Genomic DNA, 22,547 nt, shown 5'->3' with positions numbered 1-22,547 from the left:
AGCAGGAACAGAACTCTCTGACTTCTTGGTGAACTATCCACTGTGTATCATGAGGAGGACACAACATTTGGTTTGGTAGAAGCTCAGCTCAGGAAGGAAGTTTGTCCTCGGGGGGGAGTTGCCCTTGGGAGTCAAGGATCTGGAGGTCACTCAAGACAAGCTTGTTAAATTCAACACCCACCAATGGAGAGCCTATGTGCAGGAATGAGCAGCATCTAAAAGCAAACAGGCTTTCTGGAAGAATGTAGACGTTTGTTACTTGACGTCATTAATCAAATTAAAAACAAAAATAAGGTTGTCAGTGTTAGCTGCAAAACAATAAATCACTCCCAACAACTACTGTGTTATCTTCCAAAAGGAGAATAACAAGAAAAGGGCTGAGACTGAGGATCTGCTCACGACAAGAATGCTAACATCCTCACAGTGACAGTGCATGCTGAGGTCTGAATCTACATGAAATGCTCCCTATTCTTATTCAACATGCTAACATTTACTCAGCATTAAACAAAGAATAGGAGCTACAGCTGACACCTATGTGAATGTTGGTGTTTTGGAGGTATTAAGTCTCATACCAAATTATTTGACATAGTTTTGACCTGAAGTGGAAAAGTTTGGGGGTCACCATATTCAGAACACATTAGGCCTGTGCAATATCCTTGAATGTCAACTAGATGTTGAAATATTATAATGGATAAACAAACGCTTAAATGCTGGTCACACTTGATTAAAAGTAAGAGGATTCCCAACATTATAAGAATTTGAAGCATTTGAAGCAGATATCATGGAATACAAGCCAGTATTTGTCAAGATGTAGACCAAAGTGGTGGACCATTCAACATTAATATCCCTAGAGAGCTACAAACGTAGCCTGATCATGGCTTGTTTATGTGCTGCCACCTAGTGTTAGTTTACAAGAGTAACACACAAGTCAAATGTATGCCTTAACTCGACTACAGGATAAATCCCTAAATGTTATCTTTAAAAGAGGAAAAGTTGCCTACTTAACATATACATGTGACTTTTGTAAGTTTAATGTATCATGCTTTGGAACGTTTTAGCAGAAATCCTGCAGCAAAAACTATTAGTGAAAATATGCTGTTCTTTGCATGATGGGAAATGTAGTTTCTCCAGGTTGCCCTTTCAGAGCTTGACAATCGACCCTGAAACTGAAAACCCGGATATCTCATCTCTTGTAAACCCCCCAGCTTTATTAAAGAACACTAGTATCAGTCCACAGTTTTAACACTATAAAGGTTTGGTTGTCAGAAAACAAGAACAAAATCATGTAGGCAATTTTTCAAAGATATTCTTTAATGACAAAAATGCATGACCGGTGCAAAAATGAACAAAGACAATGTGTTTTGTGCTTCTTTCTGTGTTACGAAAAAACAACATTATCTAGTGTAAGCCATTTTTTGGCTTAAAAGGAAAAAGTGAATGATCGTACACAGGCTGCTGGGATGGATTTCGTACGGCCGGCAGCTCAGTATTGTTTTGCGGTTATCTTAAGGCCACTGATATGAATAAGGAGGTCAGAGCAGACCTGTAGACTACACACAGACACACACATGCACACAAGGACATCCAAAATTCCGATCAAATGTCTTTCGAGGACATCAAGTCCCTGAAGGGGAAGCTAGTTCACAAAACATCATATTACAAAAACACGTATCCTCATTATTTCACATTTGCAGCGTGTGGCCTTGTCCTGGATCTATAACATTTAAATGATGCCTTAATGGATATACATTACTCAAAAAATAATCATCTATATTAAACAGACATTTTACAAATAAGTTGACTAAAATATCTTTGTTTTCTTTAATGTAGTTGATTTGAACTCAAACCAACTGGAAGCTTGTGATGTATTTGGTGAAAACTATATGTACCACTGAAGTGAAACTGAAATAAGTAACTCAAGTAATACAACTCGTGATCCCTGGATTACTTAATTACTTAAGGATTGAGGAGAGACCTGACTAACATGCTGGCATTGACAGATTCTGTAGTCAGGATGTAAGCAACTGGTCCAACATTATGTTGTAAAATCCAGAACATGGCAGCTTGCAATTATTAGAGAAGTGTGACTGGATCCACTTGCATTTAATAAGCCTTGTGACAAAAGTTTTCAGATCAAGATAAAAAAAGAGTTTTAGTTCGTTCTGGTCCCATGCTGCTCAGCTGAGTCTTTGTGTCTTACAGCGAGGTTTCCTTGGACTCTGGCATGACTGGCTTGAAGGTCAAGATCTCTGTGAAGGTATGACCTAAAGAAAGAAGCACAGTGCTAATCATTAAAACATACACCTCTTATCTCATTGCTTCTTTCTCTTTCAGCCTCCATTTATTTTGCTCCCTTGCACCATTATCAGTCCCTGCCTCCCCGCCATCCTTACGTTTCCACTGGTCCAGGGGCTGGTCTGTGTTGTCTAGCGAGTGGTCGTATGGCTGTGCTTCAGTCTCCTCCTCTGGTTCTCTGAACTCAGTAAAGTAAGGCAGCATGAGGGCCTCAGCAGCCGTTGCCCTGCTCTCCGGATCCAGCAATAGCATGCGCTCCAGCACTGACACGGCTGAGGAGAGAGTGGAAACTGGAGGTCAAATCACAGTTTCACTGTCAAACTGAAGATGGATCAAATGAAAAAAGGCTGCGCCAAGCCTACCTTGTGGATTATTTGTGGAAAACGCTTTCTGAGGGTCTTTCTTTTCCAGTTTTGGGAGGCTTTTGATGTAGCATTTGGCCTAAGAAAATAAATTAATGCATTTAATGCAACATAATCCCACTGAATCCCAACTCCATTTTGCTTTTAATTCCCTTTGCGGATCCGAATCCGCAAAGGGAATTAAAAGCAAGATTGGGGGCTATAACAAAATCAGGGAGTTTATCTTTAAAGGGACAGTTCATCTCTCAATAAAAAAGAAACTACACCCACCAACCATATCACTGAGCAAAAGGAAGGGCACATCTACTCATAGACAAGAAGCTCTCTTAAACTCTTCTAAACTGCAATGTTACAGCTCAGCCGAGGAAGATGCCATTAATGTTAACATCTCACACTGTAAGGAGCATGAACCTCTTGTGTTGCAAACTTCTTTTTGAAGCGCAGTTTGGTAGAAAGAAAATAGTTTCTACATGAAAATTCATTCATCATTTCTGGAAAGAGACAGCGCTGTTTTTGTGTTGTATTTTTTTGGCGCTTTGAGTACAACAAGCCAAGTGCCCTTTAGTTCCATCATAGTCAAGAGGAGGAAGATGTATCTGCGGGGGATATCCTTAAGTCTGAAAATGTTGCCAAAACTATTTACATTGTTAAAAAGCACAACAGGTGAGATGAAAAATACGTGTTTAGTATTTTGGGCTGAACGGTCCCTTTAAGTTCCTTTGTGTTGCATAATGTGTACTCACATCCTCAGATTGTAGTTTTGATATAAATTCCTGAGTTGGTGTTCCTGTGAGCTTCATGATCTCACTCAGCTGATCCAGATCTGAAGACCAGGGGTCAAGGGGTCAAATGGGATTAGTCACACACACACATTTTTTAAATAATCCAAGATTTATGTTGAGTCTGCAAAAATATAAACTGAAAAGGTTCAGTGTGGTTAAAGGATACGGTCGCTGCCTTTAAAAAGAGGTTTCCCTTGCAGCATCTCTGCCATGATGCAGCCCACAGACCAAATGTCCACTGGGAAAGAAGGAGAAAAAAAAAAACACATTTTAGAATTTCTGATGCCTTCTTAAGGGATTTCAAATAACAGTGCATTGTGGGCCAGGGATCAGCAGCAATGGGTGCATGCCGTACTCAAAGAAAGCAGCAATAAAAGGTGATGTGTTAAGAGATCACCACCTAGTGGGTTGTATTTTATCTATCTGTTCTTCTACGCACAAAATTCTTTATTCTTATTATTCCATCATTTTGCTGGTCTTCTTCTCCCACATTCCACATCGCAGAAACTCTGTTCAAACATCGTTCAGCTCGGTCAGGAATCGATTGCTATTACTTTTCTCATTCATAACTTTCCTAATTCCCGAGATATATCCCATAATTCATCACATTTTGAACCATTGAAATCAATGGAGAAAATCTTCAGACTTGAACAATCTCCATGCGACTTCAACTGCTAACTGTTCATTCATACTTTCACGCAGAAACCTCATTCCAACTTTAAAATGTTACACATCTTTCTGACATTTTTCGTGTGACACAACTTTTAAATCTTACTTTTAGAGATATTAAACATTGTTCAGACCTTGGTAAAGAGGTTATCTTCAGATTTTAACATTAACTAGAGTGCGTGATGTCACAGCTAGAGTGGAGGACAGCTTGAAATTTGCCTTCATATTTTATTTTAAACCTGCCATAATTCCCAAACCGTACATTCCTGAGACATAATTGTTCATGACAAACGTAGGAAAACATCTCGTAGCTTGAAAAATGACAAATAATTAAGCAAAAAATAATTAAACAAAATGCCTCTTGAGGGCATGAAGTGACAACAACTTTCAACATGTCTCCATTAAAGCCCATTGTAATTTCAGGCTGATATTTCCTCACAGCAGCAGCCGCACACCTTTAGTTAATCTGCCAAACATGCCACATTATTGACCCGGAAGTACACAAAAAGCACACTTCAGATACTCAAGGTCCTTGAGATGCTTCACGCTTTGAAATTTCAGCGATATCTTTTACGGTTCTTCAACAAAACGTTCACATGTAAGAGGTTTATCTCTCATTCAGAACAATGGAAACCTTTGATCTCTGGACACCTCGTTAGCTTAAATATAAACACCTGTGTCATGGTACACGATGATGTCATAACTCCAACTGACATAATTAGAGCAGCAGACTTCAGATAAAGGTTAATGGTCCTGCCCTCAACAGCTCTACGTCAATTATGGGGCGTCATCATCATATGCCGTTTCCATGGAAACGCATCCCTCGCCATAAAACACGATGTCGCTATACTTTAACTCCTATGAAAATGTTAAAAAAGTGCTCAAACTTCACATGTGTGCTAACAGTCCAGCCGTGAAGACATCTACGGGACATGCCGTTGCCATGGCAACACAATGCCCGCCATGAAACACTGTTTTCTCATAACTTCAGTGAAAATGCTCCAAACGGCCCAAAACTTCACAGGTTTGGTAACGATGCAGCCATCAACGCATCTAAGCGTATTATGGGATGTCATCAAATGCCGTTGGCATGGCGACAGATCATTCACCATCAAGTTAGTTCAAAAGTTTTCGGTTCAAATATTCTACTGCTTTTCCAAGCCTTTTTACATTATTTTCTTCTCTCATCACACATTCAAGCCCCCAGTGTTCATGTGTCATTTCAATCTAAATTCTTCACTTTCTTCTTACACATTACATTTCAGCATAGCAATTCAGAGTCAGCTTTTCAGCATAAAGCATTCCCATTATCAATTTCTTCAGGAATTGCATTCTCTAGTTACTATTACCATTTGAATTGTACTAACAAAGATGTTTTTTAACACACGTACAAAGAAAATGTAACATGTTGTAGCTTCTAGGAGGGATTTCAGAGAAAAGTCATGAAAGAGGAATGCACTGAAGGCCTCAATAGACCAGAATGTACTGCAATCATAGTATTTAGCAAGGAATCAAAGTAACTGAGAAAAATACTCAGCCTGTTGACGGCAGGTGGTAAAGGTAATTCTGGGATATGTAGTAAATCACTTGCTAAGGCAGACCCCTTTGCCTGAGGACAAGTGCGAACACTTCAACAACTAAGTCATGCAGCATCTTCTAACAGAACATGATTCAGCGCTAATTGGCACCACGGAAGATGACAAGAGAGAGGGAGAGAGTTTTCTCTTTAATTAGCTCTTCATTACCCGTCTGAGTGTAGTGCATCCAGCTCAGGATGACCTCTGGGGCTCTGTACCAGCGAGTCACCACGTACCCCGTCATCTCGCTGTCCGCCTGCCGTGCCAAACCAAAGTCCAGGATCTGACAGGACACGCAGTGAAACACAGCAGCATTTACATATTGCTTATAATGAGCTAACACGTCTGGTCATAAGACTGTAGGAACTTGTCAAAACATTAAAGGTGGGGTAGGTCATTTTGGAGAAACCAGCTTGAGTGCGCGAGAATTTGAAAAAACACAGCCGGAAGAAATCTGCAGAGCCCCTCCTCCAACACACACGAATGCGCACATGACCAATGAGGGCACGAGATAATTTGTGCACAGATGGAAGGCTGACAGGCAGGTAGGCCATACAGTTATTTTAGCCGGGCCGGCTAAAATGATTGGTCGTGATTTTTACAGTACTACGGCTTCCACAGATTACTTTTTTTTATGGATTTTTTGTCAAAGCACTTAAGATATTCATTGCTATCGGGATGTTAAGAGCATTCCATGGAATATAACAAAAAGTGTATCTCGAGCCGGTTTCTCAAACGTACCTACCCCACCTTTAAGAGTGCACAATGACATTCTGGGCAATGCAATTAGGATTTTTATAGTTTTGAATATTCCCTTTTAAAATGTAACTCCGTCAAATGAATATCTTAAAATGAAGACACATGTTGTTTGTTTGGGTTATCACAGTGTGTTACTGTACCTTGAGCTCACAGTCTTGGTTGATGGCGAGATTTCCTGGTTTAAGATCCTGCAAAAATGAATGTGAAAAAAAGGTGACTGAGTGTGAAGAGAAAATCAAGAGGAAACTTAAATACTGTAAATGAGTAGGGCATAATATCATACAGGAAGCAACTATTACCAATAAGATAATGTGTGAACGGGCTGTCATAGATTTTCACTACAAATTATTGTGGACAAAAATAAGTACCTGAAAATAACATTATTTTTAGAGAATTTAAAGGTCCCATGACATGGCCATTTCTACTGATCATAATTCCATTGTTGAGGTCTACTAGAATAGATTTATATTGCGCAATTTTCCAAACTCACATTGGTTTCTCATACAGCATCTCTGTATAGTATGTGTATTCACTCTGTCCTAAACGGCTTGTTGGAGCTCCTGCCCCTCCCCGAAAATCACTCCTAGCTTCCTTATTACTTATCCTAGCTGCACATCCAACACATCGTTTATGATCGTAAAGACACAGAATCTAACGGTGCCCACCTCAACACTGAAAGATACAAACTCGTGACGTTATCAACAAAAACGTACATCAAAACAAGTGGCGCTAGGTAGCCCACAACGCTAACATGGCTTACCTTCGTCTTTGTCTGGTCTAAACTGGTCTTCAATGGCATTAAAACGATAACAACGATGATGTAGTTAATCCATAGGTTAATATCCAATGTGGCAGTGTCTCCTTTGAAATGTTCGGATAATCTATAAGAAATACAACTGTAATTCCGTTTTAAAATAGTAGAGCAGGCCATTCCTAGCTTCATTGAATGTGCAAAGACGTCACCTTTTTTTTTAACATGAGTGTGTGCGGGACGATTTCCCTTCGATTCTATTGGCTGTAACGGTCAGAAAGAGATGTCACATGTCAAAATCGAAGAAGGGGGGCCACCCAAATGGCCCCAGAAGAAGTCTTTTTTGTTAAATCTGTCTAAAAAGGTCAAATATAACTTATTTTGCATCAATCTTGATACAGGGTACTTATTATATGTTGTACTTTGGATTCCTAAAGCTTTTAGTCTACTAACCCATCATCCAAGGTTAGTTTTCACTACAAAATATTTTTTGGACAGACACTATAATTTACAGTTTTTTACCATCTGGATTTTCTTTAAAATAAAAAACATCTATATTGATTCTGACTGTTCTACATCCAACTCACAGGTTTATCATTACTTTGAGAAAAAAGGTTATTAATTTAACCCTTTTAGAAGGGAATATATGGTCATTTGTTCTGGGAATGTCATTTTCGAGCCTGAAACCTGAAAAACAGGCTTGGGGCTTAAGAGGTTAAGATGATCTGTGGAGATGCATCAATCTGTTACACTTTAATAGGAAAACAGGCTAATTTCACGAAAACCAAGCAATTGAAAATTACAAAAAATGATATTAAAAAGGTAAACATGTCAATAAATGCAAGAGATGCAGCATATTCTCAACAATGTTTAATTTACATTTCTCATCTACCTCAGACGTCACTCATTGGCTGACAGCCCAATGATGATTTGGACTTTATAACCCCAAAAACACAAGCCACAGCTTTGCTATCATTGCAGTTTAGTCGTGTTTATATCCTACATTGGATTTAAGCATATAATGCTTCACCGAACACAGGAGGGGTTGGCTGTCTACAAATAAAGACGGCTAATTTTAATTCTCCCCAAATATATTGAGGCTGAACCTGAACTTTGAATTCTCTGCTCCCATCATAATCTTGGCGATCTTGTTAAAATTGTGAATGCAGAATTAGAAATACTATGTAACTGGTTTGCAGTTAATAAATTATCCCTTAATGTGGCCAAAACAAATTACATGTTATTCAATGAGAGTAGAAATGACTGCATTATACGGATTTGCAATACTGAGATAGAGAAAGTTGGTGCATGTACATTTTTAGGACTGCTTGTTGACGAAAAACTCAATTGGAAGCACCATATAAATTATGTACAGACTAAACTGTCAAAAACAATAGGTATTTTGTATCATACTAAGAACATTCTTGAAGAAAAAATACTCTTTATAACAGTCTATTTCTCCCTTACCTTTACTACTGCTCCGAAATATGGGGAAACACGTACTCAACAAATCTACAAAAAATAATAACATCCCAAAGAAAAGCATTACGAATAGTCTGTGGTGTTGGTAAATATGAACACACAACTCCCATATCTAAAAAAAAACCTCTATCTATTAAAATCTGTTGACATAGTACAGCTTAAAACAGTACTGGTTATGCACAACATTTTCCATAACAAAATGCCTACTAACATTCGAAAGCAGTTCCAAACCACAGCGTGAACATATGAATGTAAAAAAAAAATCACTTGAAAATAAGTGTTCACAATGTTTATATGCAATTATGCATATATTATTATTATTCATTTGCCAAGTACATTTATATATAGTATTTTCATTTCCAAAAAAAGATAGTTGAAACTGCTATTAACATGTGCAGAAAATGACCCTATATCTAGTTTTTGTATATATATATATATATATATATATACATTTATTGTTTTCCTGCCCTAACTTTTATTGAATTTTTTCTCCTGTTTTCTTTATTTCTTTGTACTCCTTCATTTCTATACATTTTTGACGCAATAATGCCGATGTTGTATTAGGATTATGCACGGGAGGGCTACTTTCCATAAGCTATGCTTCAGCCCTCCCGCTTCTACTAATTTTGTTCATCTTTGTGTGTATGAATTATCCTTTTTTTGTTTTTTGGATGAATAAAAAAACATTCAGCTTGGGGGAGCCCTATGCATCTTCTATAGGAAGAAACGGCGCGCGTCTCACCGTCTTGAGAAATCCCACTGTCTTGAGAAATCCCCGGAGCAGCAGCTAAGAAAAGATTGAGTGTGTGTGTGTGTGTGAGGAAGTCCGCAGATTCCAAACGGCTCTGCGGACGTAACGTAACGGCTCCGCGGATTGGTCCATTTAGGACGTTGTTACGTCATTTAGTACCAGGAAGAAAAAGATCAATCTCCAACGAGGCGTTCTGGGGCAGCATAGACAGGTATTTTCTGTGTTAGAGTTTTACTCGCAACAGGGTGTACTTTGAGGGTTTGTGACTTTGCAGACCGTTTACATGCAGAAAAAGCTACATAACACACAAGGGGACGGGTAATAACCGGCAAAGCATGACATGGGACCTTTAAGGCAATACTAATAATGCTATTGGTCGAATGTATCTTTAAGTCTGTTTATTGTGCATTTAATCTCTTTTATGGAAATGTTTTTATAAAAAAGTGAACAAAACGAACCATAACATGAAAGGACAGGGACATGTGACAAAACTGAATTGCATATTATTGATGTATATTGTGGCCCTATTGTAAAAGCAACCATTATCTCACACAAATATAATGATGTATATGAAATAATAAAATACTTACCCTGTGAATTATACCAGCAGAATGAATATACTGTAATAAAAGAATAAAACAGGGATTTAAGCAACAGAAAAAATAAACTCAAGTTTTAAAGTAATAAATAGTTCCCAATGTACGATCAAAGTAGAGCTCTCCACCTTCAGCCCTTTGAGCATCTGATACACCAGATACTGAATCTTCTCTTCTGACAGCTTCTGCAGCTTCATCAGCTTCCCCAGGTCTGTCCCCATGAACGGCATCACCAGGTAACTTCAGGAAGAAGGAAACATGATCAACAGGATGCAACTTTGAAATATCTTCTACATTTATTTACAGTAAAATACACCACAACATCTATTAACAGACTGTCATACAGTCAACACCTCCAAATCACATGCATTTTTGCTAAAGAGCTACTATTTAAAACACTTCCACATAAACGTGTTCGAAGTGTGCCTGTTTATGCCATTAGTGTTTTTTATTTTTAAAAACTATTTATTTATTGGTTTTTCCTTCACATAATACAATAACAGGAGAATATAAATGGTAAATGGACTGTACTTATATAGCGCTTTATCCAGTCTTTACGACCCCTCAAAGCGCTTTACATACTACATGTCATTCACCCATTCACACCCATTGATACAGAGCAGTACCACTTGCTCTATAGAATATACATGCCATTTGTGTTTTAAGAGGTTTAAATAAAAATGCATGTATTTGGGAAGTAGTGAGTACAACTGGATAATATGACTTGGATTTTTCTTCAAATGTTCTTCTCAAGGGATGATAATTGATCATTTCAGGGGTCATTTTGGTGTGTGAAGTATTGATTTAATAGCTAGCTGCTGTGCTACAGTGCCAGAAGCATAAAGAAGACTTACAAATCATGAAACCTGTCCAGAGAGAGGTCAGCAGTAAACACATCCAATAGTCCGATCACCTGCAACAGACAGAAATACACAATTTATTACACCAGTGGAGGTTTTGTCTTTAGTACAAACTGTAAAAATACAATATTTAAAAAAGCCTGATTATGCTGACTCACATTTTCATGTTTCATGTGTTTGAGGAGCCTCAGCTCCCTGTATGCCCGCTTGGCAAAGAGCTCCGACTGGAAAGGTCTGTACAGCTTCTTGATCGCCACTTTGGTTCCTGTTCTGGAGTCCACTGCTGAGCTGAGGGTGACAATAAATCAGAGGGTGTGACACAGCACATTTAATATCTTACACTGAACTGACTGATGAGGAAATAAATAATAATCCAATTTGAATATTCTGTCACTGTGGAAACACCTTTGCTCAGGTACACAGTACACAGTACAGGTACACAGTATCTTTCTTGTCTTACATGTATGTAAACAGAGGTGGGAGAAGTACTCAGATATTGTACTTGAGTCAGTAGAAGCACCACAGTGTAGGAATACTCTGTTCCAAGTAAAAGTCCTGATTTCAAAATGTTACTCAAGTAGAAGTACAAGAGTATTAGCATCAAAATATACTTAAAGTACCAAAAGTAAAAGTACTCATTATGCAGATTGGTCCATTTCAGAATAATATATATTATATGTTTTGATTATCAAAAGCTGGTAGTATACTGCAGGGTAGCTTGTGAATTTACTCCAGGTGTAACTAAAGTCTGATTTAAGTGTTGATTGTATTTCACATCATTAATACAAATCTGACAAGTAACTAAATGTATAAAATTAATACAGTGTAGTAAAAGTATACACTTTACCTCTGAATTGCAGTGGTGCAAAGGAACAAAGTAGCATTCATTAGAAATACTCAAGTAACGTACAAATATCTCAACATCTAATTAGTTCCTTCCCACTTCTGTGTAAATAGTATACTTCCTTCATTTTACATGCACCCTTGTCACTTGCACTTTTTTATTTATTTCTTAAAGTATATTGTAGGTTGACTCGTGAAAGGAGTTTGAATTGCCAACAAATATTCTAACTGACAATAACACCTTATAATCTTCTGATCAGGCGCGCACACAAGCTTGTTTCATATACCAACAATATCTCGGAGTTGTTCATGTGTTATTAAGTTGTATTGAGTCCTCGGGGCAGTATGGCCCGCCCCCAGAGTTAATCATTGATAACAAAGGGGCCGCATGCTGCGAGACGCACAAAAGGTGCAAATTGTTGTGTGTATCCCTAAACTCGGGTTGTGTTGAGCGCACCTATTTCACCCGGAACCATGCACTCTTCATAATTAAAAAACCGTTCAGAGGTGGCTAAAGATGACAGGAAGTCTACGGTAAAGCAAAAGATATGTGCAAGTGTCTCCATCATATGAGGAAGTGAAGCAGCGTGTGTTCAGCGGAGCGCAGATACTTTTCTTTTGTTTGGCTGTGGCACAGAGCTTCTGCCTGCATGGCACCATCTGTTCCGTCCCTTTCTTTGTTACACTGCTCCCCACTCACCCCGCAGTACGATCACAGTAGGCTATACATCGTCTCCCTGTAACGCATAATTCACTCACCATACTGTCCCGTAAGCGCCGGTCCCCACCTGCCTCAGCTCCCGGTACCGATCCGGTACTTCCCATGACGTTTTGTTGACTTCTTGGCGGTAATAGCCGGGTCTCACTCGCTTAGACATGCTATATATAAAAAGTAAACACACACAGTCTAGTAGAGGCTCTTCCTTGGTTGTTCTGTCTGCTGCGACGCTACACACCCAAGTCCCAGATCCCACCTATGCGCTCACCCAGTGCGCAGCTCTGCGCGTCAGCCGCTAAGGGCGCACCCTGAGGTCACCCATAGCCACTCCCGAGTCTTGCGGGAGGCCTGGAATTAAAGGTGAACGGGAGAATGGAATGTGTGAGTAATACGAGACTCTACTGACAACATTACCTTGAAACCGTTTTGTAAGTGCGCAGTTTGGAGAGCAGCGTTTGGCACATGCGCTGGGTTTGAGTGGCAGCGATTACTATATGTTCCACGTTGTTTGAGCATGAGTAAAATGAGAAGATTTTAGAGACTTGCTGGGACATGAGTGTTTCTGACGCCCTGGGCTATAAACACTGATAGGTGGTTACATAAATACTACTCTGTGGCTTCCAGGAAACAGAACAAGGAAACTGTGGCGTTATGTACAAACTTGTAAGTGTCACATTGTGTAAGCTTAGTCCATGTGACATTTACACACAGAAGACACGTTTCAGGATGTTTTTGTGTGCAGTAATCCAATTATGTTATGTAACACAGAAACATAAAAAGTTCTTTAAATTAATCAAAAAAGCTATGTGAGGTCTGCATGTGTATTAAGGCTATTGTTAAGGAAGAGATTAAACATATATATATTTCATAACTTTGTAGGAAAAATAAAACTCTGGAACTAAACCTTATTGGGTTTCAATTTGTCAGTCCAGCTTTTTTTTAACTTATAAAATCATTTTTATTGTCAAACTAACACAATGACCCTCTTTCAAATATGGCAAGCTATTATTAGTGCTGAGGCATCACGGTTAAAACAAATTCATGAATTAGGGTCACATTTATGCCACATACTACAATAAACTTCACCTTAGAACGTTTTATTTTCAAAACCCGATTTCTACTTTGCTCGACAGTCTAGGTTAACTGCTCACTGAACATGTTCGGTGACATTGTGTTGCTTGTGGCTCTGTGCCTATAAAGTGGTGCTGTGACAATGGAAAAGGCAAATGTTTCTACAACAGGAGAATATTGTGCATGTTTATCAACTGCGGCTTGTTGGATCATAACCATTCACCCAAATACATTCCTAAAATCATCATCATATCTCTCTCTCTCTCTCTCTCACACATGTTTTTTTTTGGTTTCTTTTGAGGTGACACCCCACAGTTTTTCAGAGTCAGACAGGTCACTGAAGGACTTGTTGCCCGAGTCGTCATCAATACCTAAACAAATCCCAAGCAGGCAGGGAACGATCGGATTGGCTTCTTAGTGTAGTCACAGTTTTTCTTCAAAAATTAGTTTTGATGCATTTTCAAACTATTATTATTTTGTGCCATTCATGTTTAATGGTCATGTTTTTTCCACCATTAATGCGTCTTGCATTCAAGGGGATCAGAAAAAACACTCATCGACCACATTCCTTATATTAGATCACTTTTGATGTTAAAGCCAATCGTATATAAGAAGGACTTTAAATCCATTGTCCTGAAATCTTCAGTTACAGAGACAAGCTTTTCATATAACCTAGCATATATCATATTTGTATTTGCTTTTGTGCACCAAATTAATCTCACTCCCTGTCTGCCTTGTATGAGTTGGGTAACCTGTGGGGTGTCGCGCCTCATGCTAACTTCCAAGACGCTGCCTGCCCAAGTAATAAAGAGTTGTACAGACATAAACATATTTAAAACACCTTATACCCCTCTCATTATTTTAGGCAGGAAACAATCAAGGAAGTTATTACGAAGATCATGTGACACAGATTTCATTGGCCCAGGTTGGGGGCTTGCTGTCGTAGGGAACAGGAGTTCTGGCTGTTGATGAAGATGAAGATGCCGCCGCCTCCTGCTGCTCCTCCTCCTCTTCCTCATCCCTCTCCCCCTGGTCGAGGGTCTGGCCTCGGCCCACCCAGGCAGGACTCTCCAGACCGGGCTGTGAAGAGAAAGGCTTCTGCAGAACTTTGAGGACCCGCTGGACCTGTAGCACAGAGAGGAAGTGAGAGCAGGTGAACACCCTGAAAGTGAAACACTGAAGGGAGCGGAGGAACTGAGGGTAACCTAAAGGTCACCTATCATGCTATTTTTAGGCAATAGCATAGGTCTCAGATATATACAAATATATAAAAAACATGTCTATGAAGTGTTTTGCTCAAAATACCGGGGACACATATTTATGTATAAAAGACATAAAAAAGTGCATTTTGCATGATAGGTCCACTTTAAAAGGGATAGTCTGAATGTTTGTGAGTCGGGTCAAATTAGGTAGTCAAGTTAGATGGCGGTCAACATGCTTGGTGAACACACAAAAGCTGACCATATTGGACTGTTGCTGCTGTGGTCAGGGTAAGCAGCTAAATGTATTTGATCCACCTAAAACAATCTTTATCAGTGTTAGTGTACACTATATTTTGAATATTTATACTGCTTTATCTTGCCTGGAGACAACTTTACAATCCATGTTTCTGAAGGGGAACTGAAGCTGTTGTATCCATCTATGCTCTTGTCAAAGCAACCCATTTGACTTTGCAGAACAAAAAGGGATTAGTGGCTTTCAGCATAGATGAATACAAGTGCTTTAGTTCCTCATCAGAAGTAGCTGTCTGACAGCAAGGTAAAGCAGTGACAATACTCTAAATATAGCGTACACTTTACAGATTATTTTGGTGAGCTTTTTTTTAGCTGGTGAAAATACGTTTCTGATGCTCACATCCAAAGGAGAACATGGCCTGTGCAGTGAGTCCTGTCTTAAAGCTACTCTAGGTAATATATTGAATAGGTTGAAGTACCTCATACAAAATAACTTAAAAGCAACCAAACTATCCCTTTAAGTGTCAAAAAGAAGAAAGCCCCAAGCCACTCTTATGGAAAAATGGTAGTAAAATGTCATTCATATGGCTATTTCATATGTATTCATGCCATCATTGAGCTGTGTTAACAACCAACATGTAGCAGCAGGAACAACCTTCTCCAGGCTGTTCACAAAGCATTAATAACTTAATAGTCGTCTACAAAAAAATTGTTTTACTATATGAAAGAATAGTGTCCTGGAACTTTCTTCTTTCCCACCAAAGAGCTTTTTGTGTCCAGTGCTACAGAGGTTTTTTTTTTTTTTTTAATATCTCCTTAAATGTATTGTAGTCTTTGCTTTACTACCCTCACTACTAGCAATTCAAAAATGGAGGTCCTGTATGAAATCGTTTTTTCCAGTAATATACAGTGGGGCAAAAAAGTATTTAGTCAGCCACCAATTGTGCAAGTTCTCCCACTTAAAAAGATGAGAGGCCTGTAATGTTCATCCTAGGTACACTTCAACTATGAGAGACAGAATGGGGGGAAAGAATCCAGGAAATCACATTGTAGGATTTTTAATGAATTAATTGGTAAATTCCTCGGTAACATAAGTATTTGGTCACCTACAAACAAACAAGATTTCTGGCTCTCACAGACCTGTAACTTCTTCTTTAAGAGCCTCTTCTGTCCTCCACTTGTTAACTGTATTAATGGCACCTGTTTGAACTCGTTATCAGTATAAAAGACACCTGTCCACAACCTCAAACAGTCACACTCCAAACTCCACTATGGCCAAGACCAAAGAGCTGTCAAAGGACATCAGAAACAAAATTGTAGACCTGCACCAGGCTGGGAAGACTGAATCTGCAATAGGTAAGCAGCTTGGTGTGAAGAAATCAACTATGGGAGCAATTATTAGAAAATGGAAGACATACAAGACCACTGATAATCTCCCTCGATCTGGGGCTCCACGCAAGATCTCACCCCGTGGGGTCAAAATGATCACAAGAACGGTGAGCAAAAATCCCAGAACCACACGGGGGGACCTAGTCAATGACCTGCAGAGAGCTGGGACCAAAGTAACAAAGGCTACCATCAGTAACACACTACGCCGCCAGGGACTCAAATCCTGCAGTGCCAGAAGTGTCCCCCTGCTTAAGCCAGTACATGTCCAGGCCCGTCTGAAGTTTGCTAGAGAGCATTTAGATGATCCAGAAGAGGATTGGGAGAATGTCATATGGTCAGATGAAACCAAAATAGAACTTTTTGGTAAAAACTCAACTAGACGTGTTTGGAGGAGAAAGAATGCTGAGTTGCATCCAAAGAACACCATACTGTGAAACATGGGGGTGGAAACATCATGTTTTGGGGCTGTTTTTCTGCAAAGGGACCAGGACGACTGATCCGTGTAAAGGAAAGAATGAATGGGGCCATGTATCGTGAGATTTTGAGTGACTCCTTCCATCAGCAAGGGCATTGAAGATGAAACGTGGCTGGGTCTTTCAGCATGACAATGATCCCAAACACACCGCCCGGGCAACGAAAGAGTGGCTTCGTAAGAAGCATTTCAAGGTCCTGGAGTGGCCTAGCCAGTCTCCAGATCTCAACCCCATAGAAAATCTTTGGAGGGAGTTGAAAGTCTGTGTTGCCCAGCGACAGCCCCAAAACATCACTGCTCTAGAGGAGATCTGCATGGAGGAATGGGCCAAAATACCAGCAACAGTGTGTGAAAACCTTGTGAAGACTTACAGAAAACGTTTGACCTCTGTCATTGCCAACAAAGGGTATATAACAAAGTATTGAGATGAACTTTTGTTATTGACCAAATACTTATTTTCCACCATAATTTGCAAATAAATTCTTTAAAAATCAGACAATGTGATTTTCTGGATTTTTTTTTCTTTCTCATTCTGTCTCTCATAGTTGAAGTGTACCTAGGATGAAAATTACAGGCCTCATCTTTTTAAGTGGGAGAACTTGCACAATTGGTGGCTGACTAAATACTGTTTTGCCCCACTGTAGTTATTCTAAAGTTTAAACTTAAATAAAGATAAGTTAATTTGACATTCAGGGTTTCAAGTTTTTCAACCAAAAGGTCAAAAACATCACAGCGAATCTAAGCCTGACCTCAGAGAAGTCTCCATTTTCAGCAGCCTCAATTGCATTCTGGGCGATGTAGTTCCTGAGCACCACGCGAGGGTTGGTGCTGTCCATCACCCTCACCCTCTCCTCCTGCAGCGCCCTCACATCGCTCTGGCCCTCCAGCTCCCGCGCCAGACGCTTCCTGCGGGGGTGATAACACAGAACAGTCAGAGGGTGGAGCCATGTCGGACTCAACAGCCCGTTTCCTCTTCTTTCTGTCTGTCCGCCCCCCCTATCAGTCACACTTCCACCCATCACCACCCACCCACCAACAAATCTCTTATCCTCTTCCTCCACCTTCTACCCCTTGTTTCACATGCCAGCTGTTGTTCTTACTCATCATTTCCTTCACATATCTCGCCTTTTCCCCCTCTCTCTGCGTAGTAATGTTCCCCCTCACCTATAGCGTGTGATCCAGCCGCTCCAGTCTTCCGCATGTTTGCTTTGCAGCTCTTCCTGGCTGGTCTCCATCAGGTCTTTCAGTTTGCTGATTATCTCCAACTGCCTCGCAATTGTCACCCTGTCTGAGATCATCTGGAACAGCGCTGGGTTGCTCTGAGCCATGGAGAGCAGCATGGCCAGTTCACTGTCAACAACAGGCAGAAATCACAACGGTTAGAATCTTTATTGGCCTGTTGGAGAAAGCAGAGGAGCGGTGCAGCCAGCACAGGCAATCAAGGTTTCAACTGTGGTTAGAAACGTAATCTGAGGCAACAAGGTGAGCTGAACAAAGACACGATTATTTCACTGACTAGACCAACATGCATAAAATAAATATTTGGTAAGACAGGAAATCAGATTAAAAGTCTAACTAATTTCTCTAAATCTGATGTTTACAATTTTCTCTTAATGGCGGCTAATAATACCAGGCATAATTAAGAGCCTTCCACACATTAATGTGAACCACTGATGCCGGCAAAGTGGTGAGCCTCAGGACGCAACCTAGTGAGCCACACTGGTACTGCAAAATGTTAAATCAAACCATAGTTTGATCCATTATCTAACTTTTAGTCATTTATATTTTAATTAACAATGTCAAATGCATTATTTTAATGACCAGTTACCAGAAAATGATGGTGATTAATTAAAAGATAAATAAATATTACATTCTATTACTTATCACCCTTAAAATCTCAGCTGTGTTTTACTTCCATTCTGTGATGTAACGATGTAGACAACACATAGTGTGGTTGTAAAATATGTCTTGCTCACCGTGTATCCATAGTGGGTTTGTTGGCAGCCTTGAGCTCCTCTAAGGAGGCGCACTGCTGCAGCAGGAGCTCAGTGGCCTTCCTCACCAGCTCCTCTTCCTCTTCACCTTCACCCTCAGTGGGACAGGAAATCTGACTCAAGCTACGGAAGGTGTTGGTGAAGTCAGCTCCTGCAGCACGGGGACAGAAAAGCGATTAAAGTGATTGATGGAATATGTTTCATTGCAGCAATGTGTGCATACATTACATCCTTAAACCTTTTGCCTCTAAAATAAAGACAGCTCTCTCATCTGACTATTACTGTGTAATTAGCTTGTAGCAATAAAGCGGTTGTTAAGATAACAGTTATATTTGGAAATTAAATATTTGTATCATATCACTGAAAACTCATCTCTTTCGACTCCACTTCGAGCAATAAAATGAAAAAAAAGCACCAAAAAAAGAACTTCGATACTAACTAAGCACTTACATACTAACAAAGGACTGGCTTATCTAAAGCTAGTTGAGTAGCACTTAAAATGTGTTGGCTCTCTGAAACCTGATGTACTTATATGATTCGGTTTTCTTCAAGTTTGTATCTTCTTGGTCGAATGCACTTAGTGTAAGTCGCTTTGTATAAAAGCGTCAGCTAAATGCAATGTCATGTAATATCAATAAAACATATATTATATAATGAAACTAATCTAGTGCCTCTTAAATCCACAATCAAATTACTTTTTGCTTTTGCTCCAGACTGTTTCCTCCCCTGTCTACACTAGTATTTTGAGGGTTTCTTTCTTTAGATATATGGTTATTCTTCATTCTTTTAGTCACAGTAAATGTGCAGAGAAAATGTGATATTGTGGCAGCCCTACTAGCAGATATATAGTGATCATCCATTAATATCCCACCTGTGTTGTGCATGGTCTGCAGCAGCTCTGTGATCAAGACCTCATCCTCCGGCTCGTCCTTCTTCAATAAGCCCAGCTTCTTCCTCATGGTCTCCAGGTAGAAGCCGTTGTACAGATCGAGGTACTCATCAACAACTTCCTCAGCCCGGTCCGGTGGCAGCTCTGGAGCGAGAGCCTCCGCCAGCTTCACCAGGTTCCACCTGCAGATAGCCGGCTGCGCCTGGTAGGAGTATCGGCCGGAGTTGTCAGAAGCGTTGCAAATGAAATTTGGATCAAACCTGAGAAGAAAAGGAAAGTAGAGTTTTATAATTAGTCAGACTGTAAACATCCAGAAATATGTGTATTATGATGTCCTGATTCCAAACTACTTCTACAGTCCCCATATAAAAAAAAAAAAGTATTAGTATAAGTAAAAAAAATATTGGAGCAGCGAGGCCAACTCCTTTATGTCCAAAACGGTTCCAATAGTGTTGGAGGGGACTGTATATGGTAAAATAGGTTGTCGCAGAAAATATAAACAGGTCCTTTGACTCAAATATTAAATAACCATTCAGGACCAACAGAATTTGACTAATTGGACAAAACAACTCGCAAATGTCTAACCTGTCCATGAATCCATATGGACCGTAGTCCAGCGTGAGTCCCAGGATGCTCATGTTGTCCGTGTTCAGGACTCCATGGCAGAAACCCACACACTGCCACTGAGCCACGAGTCGAGCCGTGCGCAGCATCACCTGCAAACAGGGAGGAGAGAGTAATCTAACATAAGAGGGGTGAACAGAATATCCAGAACCATCTGAATACAACGCCTGGGAAGTATGCATGATGTGATTCATTACGAATTAAATAAGGAAAATGGCATCCAGAGTTTAATGCCTTGTTATTGTCCTAATCTCATAGGTCACAGTGACTCAGCAGATTCTGTTATTGAACCACCCACAGCAGCTTAACAGGATAAGAGGATCCAAGCGTTCTTGGCTCCAAACTGTAACGTGAAGCTGGCAACCTGCTGATTTGATTAAACCTTTGGAAACTTTTCATTCTTTATTCAAGTGCCATTTTCCTGTCTGGAATGTGTATGCGGTCAGTTGAGAGTGTGTGCCCTGACCTCTCTGAAGAAAGCCACGTTCCTCTCCACCCTATCTGGGTGATTCCGCTGGATCTCAGGGTAAAACATCTCAATGACATAATCCATCATCTGACTTCGGATCTCATGACGTCCGTAGCTGGGGCCCTGACGACCCGTAGATTCATCAGCCTGCTTGAAGATCTCAAAGGATCCGAACCTGCTCAGAGAACGCACATTTTAAATAAACAACTCATGTGTGTGCATCTAAAGAAACTATGATAGATGAAAGGGGGACAACATGGCCTCACCTGAGGAAGGTGGGGGCAATGCGGAGGACAACAGAGCATCTCTCGTTACGAGGGTTCCCGCTGTAGTACACATCTCGTACAACCCTGCTGTCAGAGGTGACTACGGAGCCTGCTCTGGTGGTGGGGACACCCAGGAAGAACATCACCTCGCTGCACAGGAACTCTCTTATACTGGAGCGCAGGACCTTACGTCCGTCAGCTTGTCTATGGAGCACAGAAAATACATAGAAAAAAACAATGTTCCTGATTATACAGATAGTAATATAGGTCGTTTGAGCATTTTCAATATACTCATTAGGATTATATTATATTTAGCTGACACTATAATCTTAAATTAGTCACATTTAGTGCAATTAACTAGGGATACGTATCAGACCAGCAAGAATCCTATAAGTAAATTAGCTTCCAATAACTTGTTTGGTGCTGTCGAAAAATGTTATTTGTATAGAAAAAAGGGAAAGTCTCAGCATTTTTCTTTTAATCTGTGGTGTATTTCATTAAAATGGTAAAGGAACAATTATTCTGCTAACACAACACAAACAGACACAGTAACACCTCCCGGTGTACCTGGAAAAAGGAGTCTTTCCAGCTCCTTTCACCTGAATCTCCCACCGGCCGCTCGGGTTTTCCCGGAGCAGGTCGGAGTCTTGGCCGGGAGGGACCTTCACCTCGCCCAGGTAGGTGGCCGCCCCGTCGCCCAGCTGCCCGGCGAACTGGCCGAACTGGTGTCCGCAGTAGCAGTGAGCGGCGGTCTCGGAGCCCGGCATGACTCTGGACCCGCTGAGGTACTCCGGCCCGAGCGGGTCGGTCATGACCTCCTCTCCGTTCAGCCCCAGCAGTGCGAGAGCTTCATGAGACACCGCCACGAAGCGAGGCTTGGTCACCGGCTGCGGCTTCACCCGGGAGAAACACGCGCCATTCACCTGCCGCACCCCCGGCTCCTCGGACGAGTCCAGGGGAAGTTTCTTGAGCGCGACGTTGTCGAAGTCGAGCCTCTCCAGCGGGGACCGACTCAGCGCAAGACCCATGTCGGCCATGCCGAGCAGCCTGCACGCGGAAACACTGTGGTTAAAGATGCGAAAGTGTCCAAGCCGAGGAGCTAAATAAGCCATTCAAACAAGGCCATCTGTCTGGGTATGTTCACTGGCAGTGTTACGAAGTGGTGGCACTGGTCACCTGTCCGGCTTTCATAATAGCTGCAATAAACTACAGCGGATGTTTGCTAATCGGACTGTGTTACATCAATACTTGTCCGGAAACAGGAAAGAAGGACCTTTGTTTGGAGACATTAAAAACAAATTACTATTATAACCCAGATGATGGCGCTGTTGAACTGATTACTATCATAATTGTATATGGATTATTATATTAAAAAACAGAAACCTCTAAATCTCTACCTACGTTTCATCTTTGCGACATTTCTTTGTCTGTGTATACTGTATAGTAACTCATTTGTAAATGTATTTTCACCAGA

At 40.5% G+C, this 22,547-nt stretch overlaps 2 protein-coding genes across 2 annotated transcripts; both read right to left on the bottom strand.

Moving 5' to 3' along the window:
* Positions 1 to 1,290: 1,290 nt before the first annotated feature.
* On the bottom strand, positions 1,291 to 13,129 carry mapk12a (mitogen-activated protein kinase 12a). The gene is made up of 13 exons (XM_034223413.1): positions 12,714 to 13,129; positions 12,487 to 12,606; positions 11,043 to 11,172; positions 10,879 to 10,937; positions 10,153 to 10,264; positions 10,019 to 10,048; positions 6,585 to 6,632; positions 5,854 to 5,968; positions 3,606 to 3,677; positions 3,401 to 3,480; positions 2,658 to 2,736; positions 2,394 to 2,567; positions 1,291 to 2,264 (listed from the first exon to the last, which is right to left on the bottom strand). The coding sequence occupies exons 2-13, from the start codon at positions 12,603 to 12,605 to the stop codon at positions 2,197 to 2,199; spliced, it is 1,086 nt and encodes a 361-aa protein (XP_034079304.1). The 5' UTR covers position 12,606; positions 12,714 to 13,129; the 3' UTR covers positions 1,291 to 2,196.
* Positions 13,130 to 13,387: 258 nt separating this feature from the next.
* Positions 13,388 to 22,338, bottom strand: selenoo1 (selenoprotein O1). Its single transcript, XM_034223411.1, has 9 exons — positions 21,641 to 22,338; positions 21,074 to 21,277; positions 20,805 to 20,982; positions 20,300 to 20,430; positions 19,697 to 19,974; positions 18,808 to 18,976; positions 17,996 to 18,181; positions 17,581 to 17,737; positions 13,388 to 14,641 (listed from the first exon to the last, which is right to left on the bottom strand). Exons 1-9 carry the CDS (start codon positions 22,183 to 22,185, stop codon positions 14,405 to 14,407), a joined length of 2,085 nt encoding a protein of 694 aa, XP_034079302.1. The 5' UTR covers positions 22,186 to 22,338; the 3' UTR covers positions 13,388 to 14,404.
* Positions 22,339 to 22,547: the final 209 nt, after the last annotated feature.

This window comes from Gymnodraco acuticeps, unplaced genomic scaffold (assembly GCF_902827175.1).
Source record: "Gymnodraco acuticeps unplaced genomic scaffold, fGymAcu1.1, whole genome shotgun sequence".
NCBI lineage: Eukaryota > Metazoa > Chordata > Actinopteri > Perciformes > Bathydraconidae > Gymnodraco > Gymnodraco acuticeps.
Note: the sequence above shows the minus strand (reverse complement) of the source record. Positions and strands in the feature narration are given on the sequence as shown.

What these genes read in the sequence shown, in the direction of transcription:
- mapk12a (XM_034223413.1), bottom strand. Translation starts at nt 12,605, where the DNA reads ATGTCTAAGCGAGTGAGACCCGGCTATTACCGCCAAGAAGTCAACAAA. An exon ending in GGCGCTTACGGGACAGTATG is followed by an intron (nt 11,173 to 12,486) that starts GTGAGTGAATTA and finishes TGTCACCCTCAG; the next exon opens with CTCAGCAGTGGACTCCAGAA. An exon ending in ACCAAGACTGTGAGCTCAAG is followed by an intron (nt 5,969 to 6,584) that starts GTACAGTAACAC and finishes GTGTCCTGTCAG; the next exon opens with ATCCTGGACTTTGGTTTGGC.